We start from the raw sequence: 26,804 nt of genomic DNA, 5'->3' as shown, positions 1-26,804 counted from the left end.
CCAGCTCTACACATTTATAAAGAAGTGTTCAATAAAACATATAAATATACATAAATATATATAAAACCAATACTTACGATACGTATAAAGAATTTTATTGTTGATGTTTAATGGGTCGTATCTATTTTCCATCCATCAGTAATTAAATATTCAGGGTCCCTCAAATTCTTTGGAGATGAATATTTTCCTGTGGAGATAAGAAAAGAACCCTGCCCCCATCCTATTAGTAAACCTTACCATCTGTATGTCGGTCATCCTTGTGAATGAATTGTTATTTATCTTTTCCAAGTGACTTCTCTTCCTCAAACCGAACCTTTATTAATTTTGACGGTATCCATAATTTTTCCTCACCTGTGGAGATAAGAGCAAAACCCCTTCCCCAACGCAGCACATCTCCTGGCTTCCATTGTGAGGTCAGTACATCCTTGAAATAAACTGGTTGATTTAGTTTAGCAGACTTTTCCATTATCCAATGTCTTTCTGCAGCCGTCGTTCCCTTCTCGTTAGCGTTGAGAAAATTCAAGGTTAACAAAGCATTATGTAACCTATTTCTAGGGGTGTTTTCCACCCCTTTCTGTTTGTTCAACATATCCTTTATAGTTTGATTTGATCTTTCTATGACTGCTTGACCTGTAGGATTGTATGGTATACCTGTAACATGCTTGATATTGTAATGATCAAAAAACCGTTTCATCTTCCTAGAGACATAAGCAGGACCGTTATCTGTCTTTATTTGTGTAGGTATACCCATGATAGCCATGACTTCTAATAAATGAGTGATTACTGAATCAGCTTTTTCTGAACTTAAAGCAGTTGCCCACTGAAAGCCTGAATAAGTGTCGATGGTGTGATGAACATACTTCAATTTGCCAAATTCTGGAAAGTGGAACACATCCATCTGCCAGATTTTATTTCTATGAGTGCTCTTTGGATTAACTCCTGCTGGCAGTGGCGTTTGGTTATAGAAAGAGCAGGTAGGGCATTTCTTTATAATCTCCTTAGCTTGTTGCCATGTAATAGAAAACTCTTTCTTCAAACCTTTGCTATTAACATGATGTTTTTTATGAAATTTAGAGGCTTGAAGCACATTACCAATCAATAATTGATCAATTTTTGCATTACCTTGTGCTAGAGGACCTGGCAGACCCGTATGGGATCGGATGTGTGTTATGTACATAGGGCAAAGCCTGTTCCTGATCAAATCTTGAACCTGGATAAACAATGAGGTTAGTTCTGTATCATCAGGTATAAATTTAGCAGTTTCAATATGTAAAATAACTCTTTCTGCATATTGTGAATCAGTAACTATATTAATAGGTTCTTTAAAATCTCTTAGTACCATAAGAATGGCATATAATTTTGCCTTCTGGACAGAATCATAAGGACTTTGTTCCACCTTACCCAAGTCTTCTGATTTGTAACCTGCCTTTCCTGATTTATTGGCATCAGTATAGAATGTACGGGCTCCAGTTATTGGAGCATCACGGACTATTCGAGGAAGGATCCAAGAAGTTCTCTTTATGAAGTTGAGCCGCTTGCTTTTTGGATAGTTGTTATTAATGTCTCCCAAAAAATTAGCACAAGCTCTTTGCCATGGTTCATTATCTTCCCATAATTTCTTTAGTTCATCAGCAGTGAAAGGCACTATAATTTCTGCTGGGTCTATGCCTGCTAGTTGACGAAGTCTCAGCTTGCCTTTTATAATTAACTCAGAGACTTTTTCCACATAAGTTTTTAGTTTCTTACTTGGTTTATGTGGTAAAAAGATCCATTCCAAGATAATATCATCTCTCTGCATTAAAATTCCTGTAGGAGAAATTTTTGATGGTAATATGACGAGAATACAATCGAGCTCTGGATTCACTCTGTCCACATGTGCCTGTTGTAATTTCTCCTCAATCATTGTCAGTTCCTTTTCTGCTTCAGCTGTTAATTTTCTGGGACTGTTTAAATCTTTATCACCATCCAAATCTTTATTAGATCAGGTGTTATCCCAATAGTTGGTCGTAAACTGGAAATGTCTCCTAACAGTCTTTGAAAGTCATTAAGAGTCCGTAAGCGATCTCTCCGAATTTGTGCCTTTTGTGTCTTAATTTTTTGCAAACCTATTCTATAACCTAAATAATTAACAGAATCTCCCTTCTGAATCTTTTTAGGAGCAATTTGCAATCCCCATTTAGGTAACAGTATCTGTATTTCTTCAAACAGCCTGTTTAAGGTATCTATGTTTGAATCAGATAACAATATGTCGTCCATGTAATGGTATACAATAGATTTGGGAAATTTCTTGCGTATTATTTGTAATGGTTGGTTCACAAAATATTGGCACAGGGAGGGGCTATTTAACATACCCTGGGGGAGGACGGTCCAGTGGTACCTCCTCGAAGGTTGAGAATTGTTATAAGTAGGCACTGTGAAGGCAAATTTTTCTCTATCTTCTTTTTGCAAAGGTATAGTGAAAAAACAATCCTTCAAATCAATAACTATGAGAGGCCATCCTTTTGGTAATAAAGAGGGCAACGGAATTCCAGATTGCAGAGGGCCCATAGGTTGAATAACCTTGTTGATGGCCCTGAGATCTGTCACCATTCTCCATTTACCTGATTTTTTCTTAACCACAAATACAGGAGAATTCCAAGGGCTGGTAGATTCTTCTATGTGTCCAGCATCTAGTTGCTCTTGTACCAGCTGTTCTAAAGCCTGTAGCTTTTCCTCAGCTAAAGGCCATTGCTTTGTCCATATTGGTTTCTCAGTCAACCATTTTAGAGGCAAGGCTGTTGGTATTTCTGAAGGGACATCAATTGCTTGTTCCTGCACAGCCCTAATGGCCGGTTTTGTCCTTTTGTAATAACTTTTAATATTCCTTTCAGAAATATGGGCTCTAGAAGTAGCAGGAATGTTAATTTGAGTATTCCATTGTTGTAATAGGTCACGACCCCATAAATTCATTGCAATATTGGCTACATAAGGCCTTAATTTTCCTATTTGTCCCTCAGGCCCTATACATTCAACCCATCTCGTGCTCTGCCTTACTCGAGATAGGGTTCCAATTCCCAGGAGCTGAACATTTACATTCTGAAGAGGCCAATATGGATGCCAAGATTCTGGGGTAATGATACTTACATCAGCACCTGTGTCCAGTAGGCCAGTAATAAAAATGCCATTTACACACACTCTCAGCTTAGGTCTTTGATCATTTATAGAAGTTTGCCAAAACACACGTAACTCATCTTTCTGATTACTATTGCTTGTAACAGTAGGCATGTGGCTTTTTAATTGTCCTGACAAGGCATGTTCTCTGCAGAAACTGGGAATGTCTGAACCATGTTTGCCATGGGGGCCTGAGAGGCCCCCCCCTCTCACGTTTCCCGTCTGTATCAGGTTGCCTTGTCTATCTCTTGTAGACCTGCATTCATTGGTCCAATGTCTGCCCTTCCCACATCTTCTACATAAACCTGAAGGCTGATTCCTTCTATTCCTGTTATTTCTAGAAGACGCATTATTATTATTTCTGAAAACCCGTTGTTTACAATTCCTTTTCATATGACCCATTTTGCCACAATTAAAACATTTGGTATTCTGGTGTCTCCTTTTACCATTGGAAATTGCTTCTTCTACCCATGCTTCAGTGCCATAGTCAAATGTGTCAACATCTAGTGTATGCAAGACCCATTCTTCCAAGGACGCTGATCTGAACATTAAAGGCCTCAAGATCCTTTTGTATTCCACATTAGCATTTTCATAGGCCAAAGACTTAATTATTATACGTCTTGCTTCTGGGTCAGGTATCCCCATTTGTACAGCTTTAGTTAATCTTTGTAAAAAGTCACTAAAGGGTTCTCTCTGACCCTGTTTAACTGTGACAAATGATTCCATTCTCTGTCCTGGGTCTTGTACTCTGTCCCAAGCCCTTAAGGCTGCTGTAGTACACATAGAAAGTATGTTTTCATCCAAATTAGCTTGTTCCTGAGGGTCTGAAAAGAGCCCTTCACCTAGAATTTTATCTAGGGAAACGTCAATTCCCTTCGCCTTTTCCTGCTGTTCTAAAAGTCTAGCCTCTTGCCTGAATAAGCATTTTCATTTTAAGTGCGGTCCACTCTCAAGGACCGCGGAGCTCAGCTGGAGCCAGTCCAAGGGGGTTGCTTTGCTTGTTGTGGCCCAAGATTTTAGCATCTCTTTAACAAAAGGGGAGTGCATCCCAAAAGACATGATGGCCTGTTTAATTTCTTTGAGATCATTCATACGGACAGGCTCCCATGTATCTTCCTTGATGACCCTAGGGTTTCTGGAACCAACCACCTTTTCTGTTGTTATTACAGGAAAGGCATGTAGAGCTGTAGGTAGAGCTTTGTGAAAATTGTCCCGGAGGGATTTATCCACAGATGTAGTTAAAATTTGCCTTTCTACCCTTTGCTCTTCTTCTTCAGAATTTAGAAATTCTCAATCTTTTCAATTCTATTCACCATTGCTTTTTGTAATGTCTGAATCTCCTGCCCAGAATTATGTTCTAAAGCCTTCATTGAGGATTCTAGAGTATGAAATTTGTCCAGTAGAGATAACTTGTCATCTTTGGACATAATTTTTATGGCATAAACCGTGCCTTCTTGTATTGACAATCTTTCCGCCAATCTGTCATAAGCTTTAGACAAAATTCGATTGTCACATTCAGCAGTTTTGATTCTCTCAATTAACGTTTCAGTTCCTACAGAAAGGGACTGCTGAAACTTACGATCTAATTCAGCTGTTCCTTCTTCCATAGTAATGAATTTCTCCTTAACATCAGAAAGGGACTGCTGAAACTTACGATCTAATTCAGCTGTTCCTTCTTCCATAGTAATGAATTTCTCCTTAACATCAACCTGTACTTTTTTTAGATTTTGCTCAGTTAACCGAGTCATGTTAAACAAAGATTTGTTTTCTTCCTGGAGAACTTCAAACTGATTCTTGAGAAGATTGTTGTCACTCTCAATAGTTTTCAAACGTTCAACCTCTGCCTTAAGAGATTTGATCATTTTCCTATTATCAAACCAAATAGTGCTAAGGAAAATTAAGAATCCCAGGAATATCCATATATGTGGTGTGGTAGATACCTCTTGTAAGATCTCCCAAATGGTGCATTCAAAAGAACTATTGAAATAGGCTGCGGTCACGTTGTCAGACATTATTTAGAAAAGAAAAAGTTCTCTTACCTGTAATAACTGGTTCCTGCCAGTGGTGGCGAAAGAGCCCAGTTGAATCCACGTGTCCTAAATCTGAAATAAAAGGACTCAAAAACAAAATTGAAACAGACACCAAGCTGATAAGTATTTTTTGCCGGGGCTCTCAGGCCGCTGTCACGTGACCTGAGCGCTGGCGGCGGTGGGGGTGGGAGGGGGAGCAGACACAGGCAGCGCGCGCGCCGGCGGGCGGTTGCGCACGGGAAATCTGGCCGGGGCGGCTCGGAACAGAGGCTTAGGCGCTGTTAAAAAGGCTCTGTCGAATCAAACTCACTGCTTGATACTCTAACAAGCAGCAGGGAAAATCGAGTCGCTCAGAATCTCAGCCGTTTCAGCGTGCGCCCAGAGAGACCGCTGCAGCGGCTCGGGGTGCAAGAGACTCCAATTCGGGGCCGGTTCTCGGCAAAGCCCCACGGGGGAGGCGCCAGATGTACCGGCACAAAATAAAGGCAATGCAGATATCAGAGAATATTTACCAGTTTATTGTTAAACTTACTGAACCAAAGTTCCAGCGTAGCACAGGTAGCGAGGAACAAAAGGGCCGAGCCGCCTCTCCGCGCACCCTTTATTGGCAGGGATTCGCCTGAGGCAAACCCCGCCCTCTAAAGGGAGCTGATTTAACCCCTTTAGTGGCATGATTATTATTTATTTCATGGCTAATATCCACCTGTAAGTGGGTACATACCCATGTTTGTCTTTCTGGGGTTGTGGGCACCTGCTTGGTCTCTGGAATTCCTAGTATGGAGTGGCCTCCAGTGTAGCACATTTCCTGCCAAGGTAGTGTGCTGGGATCAAGAGTCCAGAGGAGGGGCTACTTTTGCGGGGATGTTGGACTGGCTTTAAGGGGTGTTAGCAGGAGGTGCTCAGTGTCTTACCTTGGATTCCTGTATCTGCCAAAGTTATGGGCTGGAGTATAGAGCCCAGAGGAAGGGGTGCAGTCTGGAGTTGTTGGGTGAGGTCTAAGGAATGTTAGTAGGAAGTGAGCGATGTCTAGAATCCCTAGGAGCACCCTGGCCTTCAGGAAGGTAGCTGAAGTTGTGGGCTGAGATATAGAGCTCAAGAAAGGGTGTGCTGTTGGGGGTTGGCTGCACCAGTTTGCATTCCTATCATTGAGTATCATCAAAGTTCCTCTTTCTCTACATCCTCGCCAGCATTTGTAGTCATTTGTATTCTTTGTGTCGTTCATAGTGGAATGTGATGGAATCTCATTGTAGTTTTAATATGTATTTCTCTGATGACTTAGGTGCAGAAGTTGTGTTGTCAATGTAACCCTGGGTCTAGGAATACCACAATAAATTGTTCTTTGTATTCTGACCATTGTGACATTTATATTGTCTGCCTCTGCTTCAGAGAGAAACTCCTTTGATGAAGAGTGACAGCTACCCTTATCTGTGGGTATAAGGATGAGTATTTAGAATGGAGCTAGGAATTGGGCAGATTTAGAAAAGTGTTAGCTGAAAGTTCTCCTTTAAGATCCATGAGCCCACTAGCCTCATATAGTTGGGTAAGTTTCTATTATCAGACACAATTGCTCTCCTGTTGAGTGGCCTTTAAGGACAATTAGACCTCTGTTGGTTGCTACCAAAATGTTAGGGCCACTACTGCACCTTTAGAAATATCATGTCATGCTGCTCTTTGTTGTGGTTCATGAGCATCACTGGCAGGTAGGACTATCAGTTGATTCCATCCCATGGTGGTGTAGTACTATCAAATCTAGTCCTCAGAAAGGAAATGTCACGTCCTGTCCTCTGGGTCCTGGGTCTGAAGTGTATGGTGTCTTCAGCAATAAGACTTACCATTGCCCTCTGAGAGCCTACCATGAACAATGGCCATAGCCTATATTATTTTGGGAGTCTCTTGAACAAACCTGACCAACAACTTGAAATGGGGTTTTTCATGACTAGCACTGGGGTTTTTGTTAGATAGTGTATGACTCTTGGGTATCACATTTTCAGTCCAAGTGATAAACACACACACCGACACACACACTTATATGCATGCTTACACTTATATGTATTATACGTAATTTTAGGTAAATAAAAATAGTATGATTCTTTGTCTTTGTCAGCACCCCCCTCATTATTTGACTTCCCTCTCCTTTCCCCAGATAACTTCCCATTTTCCTTCATATCATTCTGCCATACTATTCCCATCTTTAGTGCTCCCCTCATAATACCTTTTGACTTTAAGATTTCTGTGGTTATTCTGGGGTATATACTCATATCTTAAGATTTAGAGATTGAAACAGAACATGCAGCTTTTGTATTTCTGGATCTGAGTCACCTCGATATAATCTTTTTAGTTCCATCAATTTACCTGCAAATTTCATGGCTTTCACTTTCATTACAGCTGCACAGTATTCCATAGTCTGTATGTACCACATTTTCATTATTCATTCATCAGCTGAAGGCTTTTTAGTTCATTTTCTTTTCTAGCTGTAGTGAATAGAATGGCTGTGAGCATGGCTGAGCAAGTATCTAGGAAGTAGGATGCCAACTCTTTTGGGCATATGCCAACAAGTGGTATAGCTGGTTCATATGGTAGATTTATTATTAACTTTCTAAGAATTATCCAGACTGATTTCTTTGAATATGAACAGAAGTTTCACAAAAATTGAAGTAAAAATGGCTAGGAATATCTAAGACACACACACACAAACATTCATCCATTATCTTTAGCAATTAGGGAAATTTATATCAAAACTGTTGGTAGATGTTTCTTTTCTGCCAGCAGCTTCTAAATAAACACACTGGGGCTAATATTAATTACAAATACTCAGCCAATAGCTCAGGCTTGTTACTAATTCTTACATTTATGTTAACCCATATTTCTTAGCTATGCTTTAGCACATGACTTGGTACCTTTTGTCAGTACGACAAGTCCATCTTGCTTCTCTTTGCACCTTGCCCTTCTTCCATCCAGCATTCTTGGTTTGGTTATACTTCCTGCCTGGCTACTGGCGAGTCGGTTCTTTATTAACCAATGAGAGTAATATATATTCACAGTGTACAGGATTATTCTACAAGATTTTCCCATTTTTGTCTAATTAAAAAGGAAGGTTTTAACCTTAACATAGTAAAACAGTTAATAAGTAAGAATTACAGTTACAATATCCAGTTCATTTGTATTTGGCAAATTTAGAGAAAATACTGTACTATTTATCTTATTCTCATGGCTCTAAAATTTTATACTTAATTTACCTTTTATAATAACTAAGGAAAACTTTAATTATGACTATCTAGTCTTCATCTCCGTCAAAGACCCCGGAAGTGTAAAATGTTACCTAATGACAGAGATATCTTGCTGCCTAGACAATCACCCTAGGGTCTTCTGTAATATTGGTGCATCCAACTTTGACCTTCAGTATATCTGACAGATATTTTGAAAAACAAGGAATTTTTAAGGACCGTTGTACCTTGTCTTGGCAATGTTTGGCACTCACTTTCTTTTATGCCCTGCTTATTCAATTTGGACAGCATACTTTCAACAGTTGAGGCAGTGGCAGTTTCTTTGCCCAGATGGCTGACTTCTGCAATTTAAAAAAAACAAATTTACATGGAGTTTCTTTGATTCCCATTGTCTTCTCTAAAGGAGATTGATGCTACCAGGCATATGTGTCTTTCTGTCAAGAAAAACTTTTTGTTTACAATAGAAATGCCATATTCCGTAGGTCTTTGAATATTCTATAAATGTCTGAAGACCATCTACTATCTAAATATATCTTTTTATAACCTTGAAAACATACCTAACATGACTATAAGTCTATTATAAATGACTATTAATCTGTATTTCTTAATTATTCATTACATTTTAAATGAACTGTATAAACACAATATCTTAAACAAGAGTAGAAACACACATACAGCATAATGAAGTTAACCTTAAATTTGTATCAAAAAACCAAAAGTTATATCAGTGAAAAGTATTTTGAAATTAATGGTATTTTTTGGATTAAAGTAGATTCAATAATCTACCCTTTTATCTCATTTGATAAAATATATATGATATATATACCTTATATATGATAATTTCTATATCATATTCCTTTTTTCCTTTAGAAAGATATATTTGAATTTAACACTTTTATTTAGCTTCTTTTTTACTCTGACCAATAACAACTTGTAACCAGTCCTTTAAATGATCTATAACACCCTATAAGTCATTTTTTGAGAATATTGGTGTCATTCTATAGGCTACTTCCTATTGTTTGGAGGCACTGGTATCTTTGGGAGAACCTGGAGAAAATCAGGATAATTGTTAAGTCTTGGTTGGAGTAATCTATGAGGCTGAATCTCTCATCCAGCAGCCTTGAAGCTGTTCTGGATGCAGAATTCAGAGGAAATTGCAACAGAGATACTCTTAATTGCTGGACCGTCTGGGCCATTCATTTTTATTGGTGTTGGTCTCCTTGTTCTGAAATTATGTAATCTTTTAAAGAATACAAGTATGGAATATGTGGTGTGCACAAGTCAGTTAAGGATGATTTTTTGTTTTGTTTGAACAGATAAAATATACATTACATGTCTTATAGTTCTTTTAAGGCTTTTTTTATGTCTGTAGACAAGATTTCAGGGGGACTTCCTCAATAAAACCTGATTTTCTTTAACCTGGAATAAATCCACAACTTCTCATTTCCTGTGGAAATAAAAGCATAACCTCTCCCACAATGCAACATACCTTTTGACTTAAATTCTGAAATCAAGATATTTTTAAAATATAGAGATTGGTTTAATTTAGCAGCTTAATCCAATATCTCTTAGCAGTCAAAAATTTAAAGACAACACAATAACATACACAATGCAGACTCTGTATATTTCCCGACGAGACATGACCCTTTTTCTAATTACTTTGCCTCCCTTCTTAAGGACTTCATTATTTTAAAAGTATATATTTCTTTTTGTGATTGTCTTTACCTTCTCTTTTCTCTTCCAAGCCTGTGTATATTTTTAAACATACTGTAACCTGTATAGAGGGCTTTTTTTCCCATCTGAATCTCTCTTTATTGCATATCTGTAATCTTTTTCTGACCACATGAGCCTTTAAACTGCTAAGCGGAGTGGTTAGGACCAAAGCCTCTGCTTTGTCAGCTGGCTTCTGTAGATGTTAACTCGATTCGTGAAATGACCAGACTAGCTTAAAGATAAACAATTGTCTTTTTACTTATTATAAGGGGAAACTCACGCCACAAGAATGTAAAGTCCAAGTTCTGCTGTATTCTGCAGGAATCACCCAGAGAGAGTGAGCACCTGGTACATCCCAGTTTTTCTTCCTGGGCTTCAGGTAGCCACACCTTAACTAGGTTCCACTTCTTAAAGATGATTGGTTAACAAAGCTTCCCCCATCAGGCTCCACCTTGTTTGGTTCCCTGTGAGCCTAGTTTCGTGGCGGAGGTACTGGCACAAGAGCCACATTTACTGAACCAATTCTGGGGAGTTTTGGGATCCATGTTACCACCAAATAGTGTGCCACCTGCTGCTCATAAACCCCATTAAAGTGTTTGGTAGCAGGCCCTCTTAAAAAGCCATGTGGTCTTAAAAAGCCATGTCTTTGCTTTCTACTAGCAAACAGAGCCCAACCAAGGAAAAGCAGTTATCAAAAAGCCAAGTTTGCCTCCCTTTTGTGTGTTTAGAGCCTTTCTTTAAGCTTTGTCAGGTCTGGAAATTCCGGCCCCATATTAGAACACCATTTGTTGGTGAATGTTTCTTTCCTGCCAGCAGCTCCAAAATAAATACACTGAGGCTTATATTAATTACAGATGCTCAGCCAATAGCTCAGACTTGTTACTAGCTAACTCTTACAATTGTGTTAATACATATTTCTTAGCTATGCTTTGCCACATGTCTTGGTACCTTTCCTCAGTACGACATGTCCATCTTGCTTCTCTGCACTTCATCTGCTCATGACTCCCTGACTCTGCCCTTCTTCCTCCCAACATTCGCTGGTTGGCTGTCCCACCATACTTCCTGCATGACTTCCAGCCAGTCAGTTCTTTATTAACCAATGAGAGAAATATGTATTCATGGTGTACATAAGGGTTATTCCACAGCACAAAACAACTCTGAGATTTTATCCTACCCCAGTAAGAATAGCTTAGAACAAAACAATTGTCAGCAAATGCTGGAGAAGATGTTGGGAGAAGTGTGAGCTCACACCACGATTGCTGTTGCCCATCCCCTCACTCCACCACCCTTTCCCTCCAAATGGCCCTTTTCTGCTTTACTGCCATGAGTATTGCCCTACAAGTTCCTTCCCTTAAGATCTCTTCTCCTCCTTGTGTGGCCCCTTTTATAATTCTGCCCCACAAACAAAACATATAATACAAATTTAAATCTAGCATCTTCATGAGAAAAGCATAGCATTTGTCTTTCTTTACATATCAATTAACAGTTCTGTTTTCTCCTGAAAATGTCATGAATTCAGTTTTCTTTACATTGAGTAAAATTCCTTTGTGTGTAATGTGCCATCTTGCTTGGTTCACTCAGCTGTTGATGCTCATCTGATCTATTCAGTTCTTAGCTGTGATGAACAGTCCATCACCAGAGATAACTGGGCAAGCATATCTGTGGTAGAAGTTAGGGTCTTTGAGTGTATGACCCAAGAGTGATATACCTGGGTCATATGTCAGTTCTAATTTTAGTTTCTTGAGACATCACTATAATGATTTCTTTTTCTTTTTTTTTTTTTTTTACTATAATGATTTCTATGGAGACTGCCCTGGCTGACGTTGTGGAACATCAGCAGAAATTGAGTGTTTTTCTTCACCACAGCCGTGCCAGCATTTGTTATGCTTCATTTTAATTTCATATTCACGGTGGCTAAGAATGCTGAACATTTTCAAATATTTATTGGCCATTGCATTTATCCTTTTGACTGTTTGTTCAGTTTTCTAGCTCATTTATTAATTAGAAGATTTTTTTTTCTGGCACTGATTTTCTCCACATTGGGAAAGTGTTCCTCTTGAACAACCTTCACTGCATCCCAGTCCTCACACACACTGTGCCATGATTTCTATATGGGTCTATGGATTTTTTTAATTTTGTCCCTGGTTTTTTTGGTGACCACATATTTGTGTAGTTTCTCTGGTTTCTAAAGCTATTACTTTATTTTTTATCTGTTGTGATAAGATATGAGGAGTCATTTATCTATGTGTGTATGTATGTGTGCATGTGTGTGTTTGATAAGGCTTGCTTTATTACCTATAATGTGAATAATTTTAGAAATATTACTAGAGCTGCTGAGAAGAATGTACATTTGGTATCTGTTGGATAAGATATTTATTAAATCTGGTGAGCTGAAATTTCTATGTTGATGACGTATCTAAAGACAGAAATGGGTTAATGAAGTCACCTAGTCACATAATTACTAAGTCAGGACCTGGGTGACCTTATCTGCCCATCAGTATTTCATTTTCGAAATTAGGAGCCCTAAAATTCAGTCCATGTATATTTATAAGTATTACATCTCTTGATTTTATTACCTTCATTAATTTTAATGACCTCCCTCATCTCTTCTTACTATTGGTCTGAAATCTGCTCTAGCATAGCAGATGCTATGAATGCTACAATAGCTAACATCTTATTGGCTTGTATTTATTTGTTTGACAACCTAACTTCCATGCTTTGACTCTTTTGTACTGGCTAGTTATATGTCAACATGACACAAGCTAGAGTCATCAGAGAGGAAGGGGGCTCAATTGAGAAAATCCTCCTAAAATCTAGCTGCAGGCAAGTTTGACAGGCATTTTCTTAATTAGTGATTTATGGGGGAGGGACCAGCCCACTATGGGTGATTTCACCTCTAGGCTGTTGGTCCTGGGTTCTATAAGAAAGCCAACTGAGCTAACTGTAAGGAACAAGCTGTGGTACACAACACCTCCCCCACAACATAGCCTCTGCATCAGCTTCTGCCTCCCGGTCCCTGCTGTGTTTGAGTTCCTGTTTTGACTTCCTTTAGTGATGAACAGCTATATAAAGGTGTAAGCCAAATAAACCATTTCATTCCTACTTGTTTTGGTCATGTTGTTTCATCACAGCAATCATAACCATAAGTCAGTCATTTTGCCAGTGGCATATGACACTTGGAGACAATAAATGGTAAGATCTTATTTTTGGTCAGTTATCTCATCTGCAACTTCTAAATGCTGAATGGCGCCTCTTTGCGCTCAAGTTTTCTCTGGGGAGGAGTTTGAAAATCCTTGGCGTTTCCTTGTTTGCTTTTCTGGTTGATTGGATTATTGTATCTTCTTTACTTTTTTCCTTCTTGATATTATAAAACTACTGTGTTGAACAGCTTAGATCCTTTTTATCTCCTTTGATCATCTATTCATCATGAAATTTATTCTTCCCATCCTTCCATGGTTAAGACTGTCTTTCTTAGCCAGGCAATTGTGGCCCACGCATTTAATCTCAGCACTCAGGAGACAGAGGCAGGCAGATCTCTGTGAGTTCAAGGCCAGCCTGGTCTACAAGAGCTAATTTCCAGGACAGGCTCCAAAGTTACAGAGAAACCCTGTCTCGAAAAACCAAACAAACAAACAAACAAACAAAAAAGACTGCCTTCCTTCTCTGCTTCTCTGTGTATGATATTCCTTTTAAGGACTTTCTGCAGCGCATGCTTAGGGGTCCTGAATTGCTTTAGCTTGTACTTGACTGGCAGTACACATATTTCTCTATAAATTTTAAAAGATAGCTTTGCTGGATATAACAATCTTTGTTTACAATTATGTACTTTCATGTTGTAGTAGGAGCGGTGAGGCTGCGTCCCCAGCACCCGGCCGCCCGCATGGCTAGCTTATGCCCCGAAATAATTACACGGAAACTGTATTCTTTTAAACACTGCCTGGCCCATTAGTTCTAGCCTCTTATTGGCTAGCTCTTACATATTGACCTAACCCATTTCTAATATCCCTGTAACACCACGAGGTGTCTTACCAGGGAAGATCTTAACCTGCGTCTGTGTCCGGTAGGAGAATCATGGAGACTCCTCAATCTGCTTCTTTCTCCCAGCATTCTGTTCAGTCTACTCTGCCTACCTAATTTTCTGTCTTCTTAAAGGGCCAAGGCAGTCTCTTTATTTAACCAATGAAATCAACACAAAACAGCAGACTCCCACATAACTCTCAGGGCTTAAAACGTATCATTTAATGCTTTGTAGGCTTTGAGAGTTGCTGATGAGAGATTGGATGTTGTAGTGCTGAGTTTTCTCTACAGTTGAAGTGACATTTTCCTTACAACTTACAGCATGTCCCTTGCATTCTGTTTTTGATGTCTTGACTGTGATGTGAGGTAGAAGGTTCTTCTCTGGTGATACTCACTTAAATTTATAAATGCCTCCTGTGTGGATGTCCATTCCTGTCTTGGATTTTGGAAATTTTCTGCTATCATTTCAGTGTCTAATAAGTTAGATTTTTGTGTCAACTCCTTCCCCATGTATTCTTAGGTTTGGTGTCTTAAACATATCCCAAAGTTCTAGAAAGATTATTCAATGATCTTTCTTGTAATGTTGTATAAATTTATGTATGTTGAACATGTTGCTGCCTCAGCCTTGTTTTGATATTCTTTATTTTACTAGTCTTTTTTCATGATAGTTTTCAGGATGGGGGTTGTTTATTTGTTTGACTGGGCCTTTTATGTTTAGCATCCTCTAATAGGTAGTTTTAAGAATTTTCAATTCCATGCTGAATTTTTACTCATTTTTTTTTAAAATTCCTGGTCCAAATGGTTGTTTCATCTACTTTACTGACTTCTTTGTCTGGGTCCTAAATTTCCTTTCTTCATCTGTGTACTCGTTAATGTCCTCTACGTATCATTGATCCTTTTGAAAAGTAACTCTACAGCCTTTGTCTTGTATTTTAGGTATCTCATTATCTTGGGTTTCTGGTGTTGGGGATCTGTGAATTTGTTGAGGTGACATAGTGGCTTGCCTTCTTATGTTTATTGTGTGTGCGCAAGTGTGTGTGTGTGTGTGTGTGTGTGTGTGTGTGTGTGTGTGTTGCACCTCTGTTGGTATGGATATGTCCTCCAGGTTTTTTTTTCCATTTTCACTCTTTTTGTTTCCACATTTCATTTTCTGAGTCTTCCGGTGAGTTGTCTTAACTGAGTTTGTGTTCCTCATCACTCTCTGAAAGGGAAATTGAGTGTAAAATATAGACAATGATTTGACGGAAGCCCTGTGGTTGACTTGCAGTAGAAGACACTAGTGTTTCAACACAGTCCAGAGATAGTGGGCACAGTGATTCAGAGTGAGAAAATATAGATTATAGGCTTGAGGGGGCTGTTTGTTTCATTTTGTTTTGTAGTTTATACTTTGTTAGGACTAAAGGTATTAATAATTAAATAAAAAGGGGTAAGAGCCAGGTGTGGTGGCATGCACCTTTAATCCCAGCAATTGGGAGGCAGAGGAAGGTCTGTACCAAGATTTTTTTCTTTGGGGCCACCAGCTAGCCCCTAAATCATGACATAGAAACTTATTCTTAGTCATAAATGCTTCACCTAGCTTAGGCTCATTTCTGGCTAGCTCTTTTAACTTAAATTAACCTGTTTCTCTTGATCTACCTTTTGCCTCGGGGCTTTTCCCCTTCTCACTCTCTTTCTGTAAGTCTTACTTTCACTGCCTCTTGTGTGTGGTTGGCTTCTGGCTCCTGGCTCCTGTCCTGAGCATCTCCCCTCATTCTATCCTCTCTTTTCTCATTCTTGTCTTCTTCTCTCAAGCTTATTTTTTTCCCTTTTTTATTCTCTCTGCCTGCCAGCCCCTCTTCTCCTTTCTTCTGCCTAGCTATTGGCTGTTCAGCTCTTTATTAGGTCAGTCAGGTGACTTAAGACAAATGCAACATGTCTTTACATAAAGAAATACACATCCTTACATCTTTAAACAAATACAGCACAAACAGATGTAACACACCTTTACACAGTTACAATAATATTCCACAGCATAAACAAATGTAACACATCTTTGCCAAGTTGAAATAATGTCCCACAACAGACCCCTGAGTTTGATGATAGCAGAGCAAGTACAAGGACAGCAAGGACTACAAAGAGAAACCCTGTCTTGAAAAGCCAAATGAAAAGGGGGGCATGAAGTATAAATAAGAGGTAGAATATATGGATGGGAACTAAGAAACAATAAAGAATATGTTACAGATTAATTATAGAACAAATAAGGATAGTTATAGGGGCCTCTTTGGGTAAAATACAAGCTAAAACAAAAGAACTAAACATTTGAAGTACAAAAAAGTGTCAGGAGGGCTGGGTGGTGGTGGCGCACGCTTTTAATCCCAGCACTCAGGAGGCAGAGCAGGAGGATCTCTATGAGTTCGAGGCCAGCCTGGTCTATAAGAGCTAGTTCCAGAACAGGCTGCAAAACTACAGAGAAACTCTGTCTCCAAAAAACAAAACAAAACCAAAAGAAAAGTGTCAGTATGAGCTGGAGAGATGGCCCAGCAGTTAAAAGTACTAGCTGCTCTTACAGAAGAGCAGAGTTCAGTTCCCAGCACCCACATGGTGGTTCACAAGCATTCCTGTCCAGGGGTTCCAACCTTCTTCTGGCCTCCACAGGCACTACATGCATGTGGTGCACAGTCATACATGCAGGCAATGTAGCTATGCACATGAAATAGAGCCTTTCTAAAGATGTCAATTAAAAAAATAAAGTCAGAAGGTACTATTGTTTTAGGGTAGAGCCCCAGAGACCACACAGTACAGCCAAAGTCCAAAATGAGTAAGAGTCTGTATTAAGTTGGCCTGGGCCTGCCTGGAAACACTTCTCACAGAGCAGTCTCCAATGCACTTTACAGTGAGTTTTTAAAAGTAAAGAATACAGAAACCCTGCATCCTGGTTGGCAGTTGCAGGGGACAAGCAAACAGATTAACAAAAGCCAAAAACATTTTTGTTTTTGACCCTGAGTTTTTAGAACAGGGTTTGGTACTTTGCCGCAGGAATTTTCACAGTGGAGCTAGAAAGAAAAGTGTGGGGGGGGGGGAGTCAGTTTCAGGCTAAATCAAAGATGACTCCAGTGAAGCTTTTCCCTGCCATGCTATAACATTGTCAGTGTTTCTTCTCATGTGACTTCACCCCCTGTCTTTTATAGTAGCTCTGTTAATAGGCAAGGGCTACTAGCCTCAGTAAGTCAAATGACTTAAGTTATATCTCCTCCTCCCTGCTCAGAAGATCTTCTGTGTAAGACTTCACAGAAATCACCCCTATCCGGTGCCTGTCCTTGCCTGACAGCTCCAGTCCCATCTTGCTGTGCTAGGGATCATAGCTTTCCCTGGGGATCGTGGCTAGGCCTCTGGGGAGATCTGGATGATTCTCTTCTTTATTTTGAGTGTATGTTTCCTGGTATTCACCTCCCCAGAAGGATCTCAGATGTTTTTGTCCCGTGGTTCTTGCACAAGGAAGCTTGCGTTTGCTGGCCAGCCTGCGTAAGGCTCCGTGCCCTTCTTGAGTTCCCATGTAGCAGTGCCAGATTAGGAATGATCTCAGCTCATGCTCCCAGCCAGCACTTATACAGCTGCCTTCACAGCCAGCACCACGCTAGGCTTTCCTGCCCTCAACACATGAGCTGTCTGTCATTTCTGTAGTTTTGGAAGTTGCTTGCTCCTCACTTCAATTTACTCAGATAATGTGGTATCCTTCTCGGGTCTCTGATGGAGATCAAAGACTAGATATTTATACTCTTCTTTGTTACCAGATTCAGAAAATAAACTTACATAAGAGATACAGGGCAAACTTTGGTTAGAATGTAAAATAAAATGGAAAAATAAATATATTTTTTAAAAGAGAGATATAAAGTTTATAATGTTGAGAAATATAAAAATTTAAATTGTTTATCTAAGATGTTTTTAAGTCTAAAAACATATTTTCTGATGGTAATACAAATTATGAAAGAAAATAATTTAGTTTAAAACTTTGGACTAAGATAGGATAGATAATACAGGGTTGTTTTTTTTTTTTTTTTTGCCAAAGACATAGGAACTAAACATTGTGAATGTAATTCTTACTTGATAATTGTTCTTATGGTATATAGTTAGAGTTAAAACCTTTCCTTTTTATTTAGACAAAAGAGGGAAATGTGGATATTTTTACACTGTGAAAATGTGTCTTTGCTAAGGCACCTTCTGATTGGTTTAATAAAGAGCTGAATGGACAATAGCTAGGCAGGAAGAGGCATAGGCAGGACATCAGGGACAGAGAGGGCTCAGGAAAGGTAAAGAAGCTAGGAGATACAGAGCAAGCAGGATATGCAGGAGAGGTAACAGCCATGAGCCGCATGGCAGAATATGCATGGATATAAATGGGTTAACTTAAGATATAAGAACTACTTAGAAGCAAGCCTAAGCCATGGGCCAGGCTTTCATAATTCATAAGAAGTCTCCATGTCATAATTTGGGAGTTAGTGGGAAGAGAAAGACTCATTACAGGCTACATCTCTGCTGGCCACTTGATCCTTTCCTGATCACCCTTCTCATGACATCCATGTTAAGTCAGGACAAGTAAATGGCCTGAGCACTTCTGTGCAGAGGACTTGATAGCTCTCCCCTCAGCTTACTTTCTTTCTCTGTTTTCCTGCTATTGTTTGTGTGCTTCTGATGTTCTCTGGCTCTTTGATTCGTAAGAACCATGACTAGTTGGGACTCTTCTCCATGGGTCACAAAGAGGCAGTTTCTAATCTCCCTCTTACCCAGAAATGCCATGTTCTTTCTACAGGCATCACTGCAGAAAGTTGAATAAGTTGTTCCAAGTTGTACTCTAAAATGGTTTTGCCTTACTTGGTTTCATTATAGAGTTTGCTCAATTATCAGAAATGGCTTGTTTGGAGCATGGGTGTTCTTATTTCAAATTGGATATGGTATTCCCTTTTTGACAGATGAACCCACAGATATGATTCCACGAAGCTGTCAACTTGCAACAGATGTTCCTCATGTGACACAGCTGCTGAACATGACAAAAGTCTGCCAAACTGAAATAAAATTTGGAGGTCACCGTCTACGATCAGCAGAATCGGGTATGCACTGAGGTTCCCATAAGCATATGTGTGCCCGTCCCCTGGCAGGTGTCTTCCTCTAAAGATGTCGCTAACCCTCACTCCTCCACAGTTCTGCTCATCTCACTGCCAGCCCAGGCTGACAACTAAAATGAAGAACTTGGCATGTGAGCATTTGACCCCCACAAAACATTCTCTACTTCAGCACTGTGATTTACTGGGGGAGAGGAAAAGGTAGGGAGAGACATGAAACAGTGCTTTTCTGTAGTATGGTTATTCCTCTGTGGAAAATGTTCCTTTACTCAAGTACTACAATATAAACCAAGCAATGCTGCTCTCTGCAGAAACTGTAGGGAGTGACGGAACTGCAGCCAACTGGATGGTCATTGTCAGTTTGAAAAAGGAAACTTCAGTTTAGTTATGGACAGTGCTGCCCTACCTGAGTATGTCTGAAAGTCTAAAGACATTTTTCGAAACCTGTAAGCTGAACAGAATATTCTGAGGCCTCCAGTATTGCACCTGTATACCGACCTCATATCAGTTGGACCAAATCAATGAGATACCTTAATATCAAACCCAATATAACTCAACTCCCTAGATGTTCGAACCCCTAAAACATTTTAAAGTTTATACATTTTACAGTACAAAACATTTTTTCCCAATGGTTGGACTCTCCCGTTGAGATTTTTGGTTAATTTGGCTGGCTAATCTGATTTGGTTTTGGTTTTCTTTTTTTTCCCCTCCACTAGTAATTGCAATGTGCAGCCAACATTAAGAGCACTATAGCACTCCCCCTGGGAAGGTCATATGGGTCACATAACACTCAGATACAGGGAGGTAATTCAAAGGAAGCTAGTCATCTGTAAAGCAGGTCCTGAAAGTGTCCTGTGCATATTCGTGTGTTTATAATGTGTATTTATAATAATAAGAGATTTATGGAAGTATGCTAGTGAGGGGAAAGCAAATTCTTGGACCATTTTTCCTAGGATCAATATAAGGAATGGCTTGAGTGATGAAGGCTGTGTTGGAACTACACCATGGGGGCGTTTCTCGTCCCTCAATAAGGAGACGGTAACATTATAGGAAGCTGAATTTAACAGCAGTATTCCACACTGGCAGGACCTGGGATAGTAGAAAGCAGTGGCACTGAGAGAAGCTGAGGGGGGAGGTGGCAGAATTTTTGGCTTCACAGATGACAAGTATGGCCAAGAAAGTTGTCAAAGCTTGAAAGGAGGTCAAACAGGAACAATTTTTTTTTCGTTTTATTTTATTTTATTTTGGTTTTTCTTGACAGGGCTTCTCTGTAGCTTTGGAAGCTGTCCTGGAACTAGCTCTTGTAGACCAAGCTGGCCTCGAACTCACAGAGATCCACCTGCCTTTACCTCCTGAGTGCTGGGATTAAAGGTGTGTGCATCACCACAGCTGGGCCGGAAAGCATGAACTCTTTATCACCTGTAATTTCTCTGTTAATCTTAATCATTAATTACATGCCACATACCGCAAGTTAAACATCCCTAAAGAGCTGGACCTCTTTTGTCCTCTTTTCAGTACAGAAGAAGTCTGTATGTAAGTAGACACTATACTATTCGCCCTTGATTGCATCATTCCCAAACTAAAACAGCAGAGCGAGAGAATGTATGATGCAAACCTTACCTGTTTCATAATCACCAGTTTGAGTAGGACTTTTGCTAGCAATGAGGCAAACAATGAAAGCGTATTTGTTATATATACTATATCTAGACATAAAGAGAAATAAAAAGATTTCATGCAAGCCATGTTTGTTTAAGGAGCCATGGAAAAATATAAAAGCATAAAAGTAAGTTCATTACCTTTCAGGTGACAGTTTATTCTTAAGATTTGCCACAGAATGCAGGAAGAGTATTTCAATAACAAATACTATATCTGCACCTAATATAGTATGGTAATTTTCAATAATAGTAATGACTAAGCTTTGTAACATGATGGTGATATGATTACAAATTGTCTTTTTAAACCCATGTTTTTTCAATTGAATGGTTTTTTTTTAGTTTGATACCAAGTTTTCTTTTCAATTTCATCTTGCATTACAATCACAGTTCTTGTCCCCACCTCTCCTCCTGACCTTCCCTCAACCCCCCCCACCCAGCCCCCATCTACTCCTCCCAACAGGCAAGGTTCCCATGGGGAGTCTGCAAGTCTGCCACATTAAGGTAGGACAGGACCAAGCCCCTCTCCACTGCATTAAAGCCGAGTCTGGCATTCCACCATAGGGAATGGGCTCCAACAAGCTAGCTCGTGCATCAGGGACAGATCCTGGTCCTACTGACAGGGGCATCTCAGATAGTCCAAGCTTCACCACTGTCTCCCACATACGGAGATCCTAGTTAGGTCCCATGGAGGCTACACAGCTCTTGGTCTAGAGTTCGTGAGTTTCCACAAGCTTGGTTCAGCTGTCTCTGTAGATTTTTCTATCATGATTTTGACTTCCCTTGCTCATATATTTTCCTCCTCCCTCTCTTCAATTAGATTCCCGAAGCTTGGCCTGGTGCTTGGTTGTGGGTCTCTTCATCTGGTTCCATCAGTTACTGGATGAAGGTTCTATAGTGATAGTTGGGGTGTTCACCAATCTGATTACAGGGGAGGGCCCCCTCCACAATTGCTAGTAATCTTAGCTGGGGTCATCCTTGTGGATTCTTGAGAATTTCCCTAGCACTAGGTTTCTCCCTAAATCCATAGTGGCTCTCTCACAGTGACATCACGAAATTTGCAGGCAAATTGGTGGAATTAGAAAAACAAAATCATCCTGAGTAAGGGAACCCAGACTCAGAAAGAAAAACACGGTAGGTACTCACCCACAGTGGATATTAGACATAAAGCAAAGGATAACCAGACTACAATCAACAGTTCCAGGGAAGCTAGGTTACAAGGAAAACCCTAAGAGGGATGCATGGATCGCCCTGGGAAGGGGAATTAGATGAGATCTCCTGTGTAAACTGGGGGCGGAGATTGGGAGGAGGTGAGAAAAAGGAAGAGGATGGGAGATGGAAACATGAGGGAATGGGATGGTCAAGGGAAGAGAGGGACCGAGTGGGAGAGCAATGAAAGAGAGATATTAATAGAGAGAACCAACTGGTTGTTTTATTAACTGTGTTTACAATAAATACAAGTGAATGTACAATATCATTGTCATCTTATTTAAAGCTCTCAGAGGTACTTTAAGTGAATAAGAGTTAATAAATACTAATCACATCAGTGTTACAACTAAACAGAAACATTTTCATAAACTATATTCAAGCCCAACTTACAGAGGAGAATACTGGTATTTCTCTTGCAAATTGGTAAGTGGACTTTTGATGTAATAGTAATCAATTCAATATGCATCATGTATACAGAAAATTACTAATTACCAAAATCCATGTGCGCATTTCTTTTTCTTTGTGACTACCAATTATACTCATTGTAACCCATTATGATTGTGCCTTTTAGGCCAGTCTCATTGCACATGCGTGATAGGCAAGATGACATGAACAAACGTGGTACTGGGTGGTTCTCTTTCTGAAAATATACTTCCGTAGCCGATTTTCGTATATGTGAACTTTAAATCTTACTAAAAGAGAATATATTAATAACTTTTGCTCTTTTTCAAGTGTTTGGTTTGAATGGTATTTCTAAGATTTATACCCAAGAGCAGAGTGTTGTAAGTGTGGATAAGCCAGCAGATGCGTCTTTATTTGAACTATTTGTTTTTTGCTGCCTTCTAGAAAGTGAACTCGCACAATGAAATTTGAATTGCATGAGAAAATGACTGTGTGCTCATATAATTGGCTGTGTAGTATTCATGTAAATTTTGGTATTTTATCATAAATGCACATATTGAGAGATCCCAATGAGGCTTCTAGAGAACTAACCATTTCCTGTGGACTTTCACACCACTAAAAAAAGAAACCTTGGAGTTTTTAAAAGTTTTAGACTGTTTTATTGAATGCTATATAGCTTAATTAAAAGCATTGAATGGAATTAATAGAATCACTGTTTCTAAGAAGCCAGTGTTTCCAAAAAGCTTCGCATTCCCACTATACTCTTTGTCAATTCCCAGTGCACATTAGTGCTGTGCAATCTGATAATCTTACTTTCATTAATGGAACCCCAGTTTAATTGAACCAGAGAATGTGGTCTGGTTTTTGAAATGAAGCATTCAGCATTAATGATAAGATACAGTGCCCCACTGAACACAAATCAAAAGTGAAAGGTGGTTTTCCCTATTATCCAGTTTTTCACAACAGCCATCTAACTAGGTTTTCAATTTCTTAAAAATAAGAGGAAACTGACATCCCTACCTCCTATCACAGCTGTAGACTTGTGAATTAATCCATCTGGAACACAAGAGAAAGAGGGCGGGATGGAGGGAGAGGGTGTAGGAAGGAAGAGGATGAATCATCAAACTGTCTTTCCACCTGGTTAAATCTGTATTTTATTTCTTGTTTAAAGTCCATATTATGAAAGCTAGATTCAAATCAAAAATCACTTTTCATTGTGAAACAAAAAATCTAAAAGGAAAGTGAATTTGTGTATGCTGTCATGAGAGCCAAGGCACCTCCCATAATTCATGAGTCAGTTGAATTAATATTGTGAAAATAGCTATATTGCCAAAACCAAACTGAAGATTCAGTGCAAATCTTATGAAAGGTCCAGTAACAGTCTTCATATGAATACAGAAAAAAATGAATCCTAAATTTTATTATCAAAGGACAACAGACCCCAGATGCCAAAACAGTGTTAAGCAAAAAGACCAATGGTGGTGATATCAATTTTCCCGATTCAGATTATACTATGGAGCCATAATAACAAAAGGAACCTGGTACTGCACAAAAGTAGGTCAGTAGGTCAACAGAGTGGAGTAAAGGACCAAATGAAAACCACAAAACTACAACTACCTAATTTTTGTTAGAAAGATGTCAAAAACATACAGGGATAAAAGACAATCCTTTCAACAAATGGTGTGGGAAAAGCTGGATACTGAGAAATAGAAGAATGGCTCTGTCTGCGATAGTCAGGATTGTGACCGCAGAGTTTTGTCAGCTGGTGACCAATGGAAGCCTAGGTCAGACTGCAGTGTGGTCCCATTGCTGGAAGAGAAAACATGGGGAGCTAGGTAGGACACATACAGAAGCTTTAAATAAGCTTCATGGCTACTCTGGAAGCAGAACTAATGTAGATATGGGCAGGAGGAGAAGCCTGCTTTCTCAAGACACGTTTTATTAGAGCGTTTTAATTTTCTAATTATATCAATGATTTATATTAATAATATATTATGTTAGCCCAATTACTGAACATTTGTCAGTCCTTTCTACATTGCGAGTCTTAAAATTTCTTTAGAATTGATATAGAATTAAAATATATTTCTCTACCAAATACTAATATTTTCACAAATAAGATATAATGGAAGCTGGAATATGATGGCACTCTTGGGATCCGAGCACTCAGGAGGCTGAGACAGGACTTTAAATTTGAGTGCAGCCTTGGCTACATAGCAAGACCCTGACTCAAAAAAATGTGTATGCAAATACATAATAGTTAATATATGTTGGATATCTTGAAAAAGTTGTTGGTTTATATAGAATTACAAAGAAATTAAAATTTATTGGCAAATTATAACATCTAGTAAATGTTGAGCTACTTTTTATTTGTTGTATAAAAATATCTAGTTATTCATCGTTGTGAATTTTAAACTACATCATTTTATTATTATTTTAAATAATTTTCAAATTTAAATATATTTTGATCGTATTCTTCCCCTCCCCCAAGTTACTCAATAACGTCTCCTGTACCCTACCCACCTAACTTTTAAGTTTTCTCAAAAAACAAACAAAAACCCAACCACAACAACACCCCCCCCAAAAAAAAGAAACACTAAAGTGTAACCAAATAAAAGCACACAGACACACACACACACAAAAAAAAACACTTGTGACCAGGAGGTGGTGGTGCACTCCTTTAATCCCAGCACTCGGGAGCCAGAGGTAGGTGGATCTCTATGAGTTTATGATCAGTCTGGTCTGCAAAGTGAGTTCCAGGACAGCCAGGGCAGCAGGGCAGCAAAATCCTATCTCAAAAAAAAAAAAAACAACAAACTGTGGAGTCCATTAATTGGTCAGCTACATCTGAGCATGAGGCCGGTCCTGGAGAGGTTGATAGACCCAGTGACTCTGCACTGGAGAAAACTGATTTTCCCTCTGCTGGGACAGTCATTTCTGACAGGAATGGCGGAACTCATAAAGCCAGCACAGCTGCATGACCAAGACCTAGCAAAGCTGAACCACATGACAGCCACAGTACCACTTTTGGTTTTAGCCTCCGTGTGTCGCTTGCTTGGGGAACTTTTAATATTTGTACAATTTGGGGATATTGGATTGATGGAAATTTTCTTATGAAACATTTAAGCCATCTCCTAGAAGTATTGCTTCTAAGCTTCCCTAGGAAAGTCCTAAGCATCCTACCCCTCCTGCTATTAGGGAGCTATCCTTATCTATTGAAGGTCTTCCTTGTGCCTTTGAGGTTGTGACATACATACAGAAGGCAGAGGTCTCTTTATGAGATATTCATAAAACATCTACCCTTATAAGATAATCAAAACAGAGCAAACTTAAAAAGATCAACAAGATTCGGTGGCCTAGAGGATTTGGCCACAGATCAGATTGTAAGCCTCTTCCCACTGTACACTCAGGCGACTACATGGCGTGGACAGCAAAAAATAACGTTTTTTTTTTAATATAGCCGAAGTTACGTCTGCTATACACAGGGACTTACGTTGATGGGGACAAAATAGTCGTATGACAAACGTGAGTGACTATTGACCTGTAATTTTAATATCTATATAACTTAAAGACTAAGGCTTTATATATTAAAATATTAGATAATCTTTAAACAACTGTACAGCAAATGAGGACAATGACCTCAAAATGTAAACAGTGTATAAGTATCTTGACCAGAGGTGGAAATGTATAGTGCAGTATGATAAATATATATTAAAATTTTATCAACATACCAAGTGTCTTAAGCAGAGGTAGAAACATACAAGCATATAATATGACAAAATAACTTTGCATAGGTATACAAATATTGTAAACAGAAATAGGAGCATATTCAATATAACAAATATAATTTGAATTTATATCAATATAAGAATTCATACCAATGTAAATTGCCTATAAATAATAGCTCACACGTATTCACTCTATTACTATTATTATTAGTGTGAGTAAGCTCACACTAATCTTGAGCACAAATGTAGACAATTACAGTAAAGTAGTCCCACACTAGCTCAGAATGGAGTATAATAAGAGGTTTTTGTTTAGGGTAGACTCACAGAACAACAGTCCTCTGCACAAGCAGAAAACAGGAACCGAATCTAGCAGCCAAGAGAAAGACTGCGCCTGTTTTCACATCTGTTTTTATAGTACCCAAGGCCTTGCCCAAAGTGGTCCAGCATCTCCAAGCCCATTGGCTGAAGAAGTTCCCACCGCACACTTGTTCATTCACTTAGTAATCCCATAGAAACACTAAACAGATGCCGTAATACATATGCAGAGGACCTGGTGCAGATCTGTGCACACCCTGGGTCTGCTGCT

At 39.2% G+C, this 26,804-nt stretch overlaps 1 protein-coding gene across 6 annotated transcripts in view; it reads left to right on the top strand.

Moving 5' to 3' along the window:
• The window catches only part of Cfap20dc (CFAP20 domain containing), a 225,524-nt gene that overhangs the window by 94,767 nt on the left and 103,953 nt on the right, over positions 1 to 26,804 (top strand). For all 6 annotated transcript variants that reach the window (XM_075988576.1, XM_075988575.1, XM_075988577.1 and 3 more), the window contains one exon: positions 19,081 to 19,218. In XM_075988576.1, coding sequence (XP_075844691.1) covers positions 19,081 to 19,218 — 138 coding nt within the window. The remainder of the gene's footprint in view (positions 1 to 19,080; positions 19,219 to 26,804) is intronic.

Source organism: Microtus pennsylvanicus, chromosome 10 (genome assembly GCF_037038515.1).
Source record: "Microtus pennsylvanicus isolate mMicPen1 chromosome 10, mMicPen1.hap1, whole genome shotgun sequence".
Classification (NCBI taxonomy): Eukaryota; Metazoa; Chordata; class Mammalia; order Rodentia; family Cricetidae; genus Microtus; species Microtus pennsylvanicus.
Note: the sequence above shows the minus strand (reverse complement) of the source record. Positions and strands in the feature narration are given on the sequence as shown.